This window comes from Urocitellus parryii, chromosome 7, assembly GCF_045843805.1.
Source record: "Urocitellus parryii isolate mUroPar1 chromosome 7, mUroPar1.hap1, whole genome shotgun sequence".
Lineage (NCBI taxonomy): Eukaryota > Metazoa > Chordata > Mammalia > Rodentia > Sciuridae > Urocitellus > Urocitellus parryii.
In genome coordinates this window covers 165,391,826-165,397,659 of record NC_135537.1, presented here as the reverse complement: position 1 = coordinate 165,397,659, position 5,834 = coordinate 165,391,826, and the positions used below count along the sequence as shown (strand labels likewise).

The following is a 5,834-nucleotide window of genomic DNA, read 5'->3' as shown; positions in this document are numbered from 1 at the left end:
TCCTGTCACTCTACAGGCCCATAAGGGCAAGGATTTTGCCTGTTTGTTCTCTGTTCTATCCCTGTGTCTAGAACAGTTTTAGGTACACAGTAGGGGCCTAATAAGTGCTTTTTTTCTTCCTTTTTTTCTTGTGTTAAGGATCAAACCCAGGTCCTCATACATGCTGGGCAAGCACTCTGCCACTGAGCCACATCCCCAGCCAGTGAATCAGGACTGACTCTCTTGCTGCACAGCAACCACCTGCTGTCTGAAGGGCCCTGAGCATGAAGGCCTTGCCTGAGGGTTGAATGCAGTGGAGCAGCACTGCTCAGTGCTGAGGCATCTGAGAGGCCCTGTGTGTGAGGGGGTGGCAAAGCGAGTGCAGGTGGCAGGTGGCAGATGGTGGGGTGCAGAATGCCAAGTCTAGCTGGGCATGGTGGCGCACGCCTGTAATCCTAGCCACTTGGGAGGCTGAGACAGGAGGATCGCAAGTTCAAAGCCAGCCTCAGCAACTTAGCAAGGCCCTAAGCAACTCAGAGAGACTCTGTCTCTAAATAAAAAATTAAAAGGGCTGGGGATGTGGTTCAGTGGTTAAGCGTCCCTGGGTTCAATGCCTGGTATCAAAACAAAAAGCCAAAACATGTGTGCATGTGCTCACGTGTGCACACACACACACACACACACAAAAAAAAAAAAAAAAAAAAACCAAACAGAATGCTAAGCCCTTTGACATGAGTGGCATGGGCCACTTGATATGAGTCGTCCTAGTGAATGGTTGTCTGGGGTCCAGGTTCATGGTGTCCCTGACCTGGGTGGACCCAGGTGCTTTGAGGATGGGGACCAAAGGAATCCCAGTGATTCTGCCTCCCTACTCTTCAAGAACAAGTTGGAGGCAGGTCTTGATCTCAAGTCTACAATAACAATTGTTTCTAAAGTTTCTCTCCTCATAGATTTCAGCCCCTCAGCCTGAGACATGTCTCATGGCGACTGAGTCATGCGTCGATGAAGGTGGTGGGCATGTGGGTGGTGGGTGGCTGGGCCCATCGATCCAGGGCTGAGACATTCTTTCCATTAGTCAACAGGTTAATAAATTCTCTGATGAGGAGGTGGTGATTAATGAGCCAATCAGCGTGCCCTGTAATTGGGGAGTGGAGCTGGGGTTATGATGGATGGGAAAGGCTTGTGAGGATGTGGGAGGCAGGCTCCTGATCCACACTGAGGGACCACCTCAGGCCCCACTGGTTTTTACTTTTAAGGTACATGAGGAAGTGACTTCTTCAGAGGTTGTGCAACGAATGTGGGCCTTCTCCTGTGTCCTCTACCTTCTCACTCTTCTCCTTTCCTCCTGTTTGTCCTCAGGCCCTGCAGTCCCCAAGGCTTGAGCAGGTTCCAGGGATGTCAGATTTTCTGTGTGCTCCTTACAAGCTCCTTCACCTCTCTCCTCCAAGTTTAGCACCAAAGAAACCTCCTTCACCACCCTGGCTAGTGCTGCGAGGTCAAAGATCACCCTTACCCCCACACATCCTTGCCCCTTCAGCAGGCGGGTCCCTGTCTAGAGCCTGACCCTGGGGTCACAGCTGTCTTTGGATGTATGTGATGCTGGGGATCTGAACCCAGGACTTTGTACTTCACAGCTGTCTTAACCAGTCCCCTGGCTTTGGTCATTCTATGAAGAACTAGAATTCTTTTATTTCTACTATCTCCTCTCCAATCTGGGCACAGGCTTATCCTTGCATCTGTGCTCTGGGAACTCCTCAGATGGGATTTCGAGGGATAGTTGAGTGCCTTCCCCACCCCAAGACTAGGGCTCCCCAGTGATCAAACTGTGCCCCTCACCTCGGACTGGGGGAACTCAAAGATAAACCCTTGACTCTTCTCTGTCACTAGGGCTCTTGGAGGACAAGGCTGGGCTCCCTAAGAATGATTTTTCTCTTCCCTCTGAAGGTAGGTTCCATTTCCCCTTGTCCCATTGTCTCCTTCCATTTCCATGCTTGGCAAGTGCCCTGGTGTTTCTTGGTTGTAAGGGGCCCTTTGGGCTTGAATAGCTGATAAGGAGCCATTTCCGGAGAGTGCAGGTGACTGAACCCATAAAAAGGCAATTGAGGGATCCCTGGACACTTCCTCTCAGGAGAACTCTAAAAATAGCACCCACAGCCATCTGTCCTGGGGAGTGGAGGGGCTGGCCCAGAATGAGGGGCCTGGACAAAATGACTCCTCTTGCCTCAATGGACTGATGAAAATGGGGTATCTACAAGGCTCTGGCCAGGCCTTGTAGAGGGAGCTGGAAAGAGCTTTATGGGGAGACTCCCTAAGAGACCTTTCTCTTCCTGGGGGTAAGGTGGGTCTGATGGGTTGGCAGTCTGGGTGCTTCCCGGACCTAGACCTCTCAAAGTGGGTGGTGGCCCAGACAGCCTCCTATCTCCTGCTCTCATGCCTGACTCTGGAGCTCAAGGTGCAGAACCTGTTTGCCCTCAGGATTGAGGGGACTTCTTGGGGTCTTCCCCACCCTCTTCCTGTATTACCATCACCTCTCAGAGTTTCAGTTTTCTCACCTGGAAAATGCAGATGAACTCAGTTCATGGTACTGTTATACCAAAAATACTATCCTCTGGGCTGGGGATGTGGCTCAAGCGGTAGCGCGCTCGCCTGGCATGCGTGCGGCCCGGGTTCGATCCTCAGCACCACATACCAACAAAGATGTTGTGTCCGCCGAGAACTAAAAATAAATATTAAAATTATTAAAAAAAAATACTATCCTCCCTAGCACACAGGAGGTGCACAGTTAATGGCAGTCCTTTCTTATTTCCTTCAAAGGCTCTGAGTGAGAATATCGACCCCAAATCCCAGTGAAAGCTATAATGGGATGGGGACAGTGGCATATGCTTGGCAGCTTGACATCACCAGCCAAAGAAAACACCAGGTATCCTGAATGACATGGAGATGGGGTTGGGGGCTCTGCCTTGGGAGGGGGCTCTATGGAGGGCCCAGCTGGACCAGGATCTGTATGTGCCAAGCTGGATGTAGAGGTGGCTCATTCAGCTGTTTCTGCCTCCTACCTCTGTCCCCAACTCTTAATTCAGAATGGATATAATGGAATATCCAGAGAGGCCTCTCCCCAAGAACATCATAAGCAGCAGGTCAGGAGCGACGGTCATAAGCTCCTACCCTGACTCCAGAAGAGACTTTCCCCCACAGGGTCCTGTCACTCCTGGACCCTTATCAAAGGCATTAGCAAGCAGAAGCTGAAGATAAAGGCCTCCTGGAAGGAGCAGCCACGGGTTCCACAGGCTGGAGGAGGCCTGTCCTCCCTCAGGTTCCCCACTCCCACCTAAGGACAGGGTAGGGAAGATGGACTCACATCCTTGGTCCTAGGGGCTACCCCAGGAGTCTAGATCTGAAGGCCTCATATCTTTAGGGGGCTAGACCTGCCACTGGGGGGCTGTGGGATGAAAACAGGGTTTAGAAGAGGCCACCAGTCCGGTGGGACCCTGAGTCTGAGCATGGCAGCTGCCTCCTTAGCTCCTGCGAGGTGGAGACATCACGTCCTGGCTGGCTGTAAACTCTGCGAGTGGCAGGGGTGGAGGAAAGAAGGAGGAAGGGCCCTCCCCTGCCTGCTCCCCCTCCCCTTGAACTCCCCCTCCCTTTCCAGGCCGATATAAGCCCCGCGGGGAAAGCGCTGAGCAGAGGCCGCATCTCCACCTACAGCAGTCCTGTCCTTGGGACTGCCTGCACCTTCCATCTCCTGCTCATCTCGCCTTGGGAGCTATCGCTGTGAGTGGCTGGGGATCAGGAATGGTCTGGTAGTGAGTTATTTTGTGGGGAAACTGAGGCCAGGGTGGTGGAAGCTGGGGCTGAGTGGTTGGAAGGGGGCCAACAGAGGTGGGAAGGAGGGTCTGGGAATCGGCTGCCAGCAGAGATCTCTTCCTTCCTCTATCACTTGGGCAGCAGCGGGAGTGGGGAGGCAGACGGGACTTATGACTCTGGCACAGGAGGAAACTGAGGCCAGAGACGGTCCGGTGCCCGAGAACACAGAGAGAGTGGCTGAACCCTAGCCCAGTAGGGCCACCGGAGCGTGGGCCCGACGGCAACCACTGCCGCAGCCTCCCACGGTCGAGGCTCAGGATGCCCCACGCTCCAATGCTCCCTTTCCAGATGGTGACCGTGTGCAGGCCGTCGCCCGCTACGGTCGCAGTGCTGCTGGCCCTCCTCGCCTGCTTGGGAGCGCTGGTCGACGCCTACCCCGCCAAACCCGAGGCCCCGGGGGAAGATGCCTCCCCGGAGGAGCTGAGCCGCTACTACGCCTCCCTGCGCCACTACCTCAACCTGGTCACCCGGCAGCGGTGAGCGCTCGCGCCGGGCGTGGCCGTGGGCGTGGGGGCAGCGCCTCTGGGACTCCGCCCTTCGCCCCGCCCCACTCCACCCGGGGCCTAACCACGCCCCTTGTGACCCCGCCCCCAGGTACGGGAAACGCGACAGCTCGGACGCACTTTTCTCCAAGCTGCTGTTCCCCGACGGCGATGACCGCCCGGTCAGGTCGCGGTAAAAGCGTTCCTCTTACCACACACGGGCCCCTGGAGCATGGCCCGGCCCACCGGACCTCGCCCTGGCACCCTCACTTAAGACTTGCCCCGGCCTCGGCCTCCAGACGCGATTCCTTCCCATTCCCTCCTGTGGGCCAGAGGAGCCTACCCGTGCAGAAGACCCCAAGGCCTCCGGGGAGCTCTGCTAACTACACACACATCATGTGCATATTTGGTTCTGGGTAGGGCCCTCCGACCACTTCTCTGTGCCCCCGGTATCGGGGCCTGAGGGCTGTGTGTGGTCCTTCCCTTGTCCCCAAATAAAGAGCAAATTTCACAGAAACTGAATGTGTGCGTCTGTTTCCTTTCCCTTCTCCTTCAAGGAGGTGGCCTTAGTAGGAGAAGAGAGTGGAGGTGCAAGATCAGGGAGAAGACTCGGAGCCCAAGAAAAAGGCGCCCCAGGACGAGGCTGGGGTGGGGTGGGGTTCCCTGTGCTAGTAGCTGAGCATAGATAGTCACTGCTGCTATTCTGGGGCTGGACAGCGCCCAGACAAGTGACCTCTGTGAGAGGAACTCCAGGCAAGGGGGGCATGGGAGAGGGGTGGATAGGAGCTCCAGAGAAAAGAACAAGAAGAGTCGCTGGAGACGGAGAGGTGGAGAGGAACATGCTAGGCAGCCTAGGAGGGTAACCTGGGACATAGAAACCTCGCAGGGCAAAGATGAAGACTGGTATAGGGCCGGGCAAGATACCAACACTCTAGGATTGTCCCCCTGCTCCCCCCAAAAGTGTACTACTAGTCTCCGGGGCTGCAAAGTCTGGAGGTTAAGATGGGATCAAGGATGGGGGTGGGGAGGAAGAACCATTTGTGGGGTGAGGTGGGTGTGCCAGCTGTAGAGGTAGATAGAGAGCTCGAGAGCACGCCTGTAAATCTAGCGGCTCAGGAGGCTGAGGCAGGAGGGTTGTACTTCACACCAGCCTCAGCAATTTAGCGAGGCCCTAAACAACTCGGAGAAACCCAGTCTCAAAATAAAATTAAAAGGGCTGGGGGTGCTGGGCCTGTGGCTCAGTGGGAGAGTGCTTGCCTAGCATGTGTGAGGCCCAGGATTCGATTCTCAGCACCACATAGAAATAAATAAATAATAAAGGTCCATTGACAACTAAAAAAATATTTTTAAAAAGGCGGGGGTGGGGCGGGGACTGGGGTTGTGGCTCAGTGGTAGAGCACTCCTCTTGCATGTGCAAGGCCCTGGGTTCCATCCTTTGCACCACATAAAAATAAATAAATAAAATAAAGTTATTTTTAAAAAAAGGCGGGGGGGGGGTCGCTGAGGATG

The 5,834-nt window shown here is 54.8% G+C and overlaps 1 protein-coding gene across 1 annotated transcript; it reads left to right on the top strand.

Annotated features, from left to right (window-relative positions):
- Positions 1-3,672: 3,672 nt before the first annotated feature.
- Pyy (peptide YY) lies at positions 3,673-4,788 on the top strand. The gene is made up of 3 exons (XM_026412427.1): positions 3,673-3,750; positions 4,132-4,319; positions 4,438-4,788. The coding sequence occupies exons 2-3, from the start codon at positions 4,132-4,134 to the stop codon at positions 4,520-4,522; spliced, it is 273 nt and encodes a 90-aa protein (XP_026268212.1). The 5' UTR covers positions 3,673-3,750; the 3' UTR covers positions 4,523-4,788.
- The last annotated feature ends 1,046 nt before the right edge of the window (positions 4,789-5,834 follow it).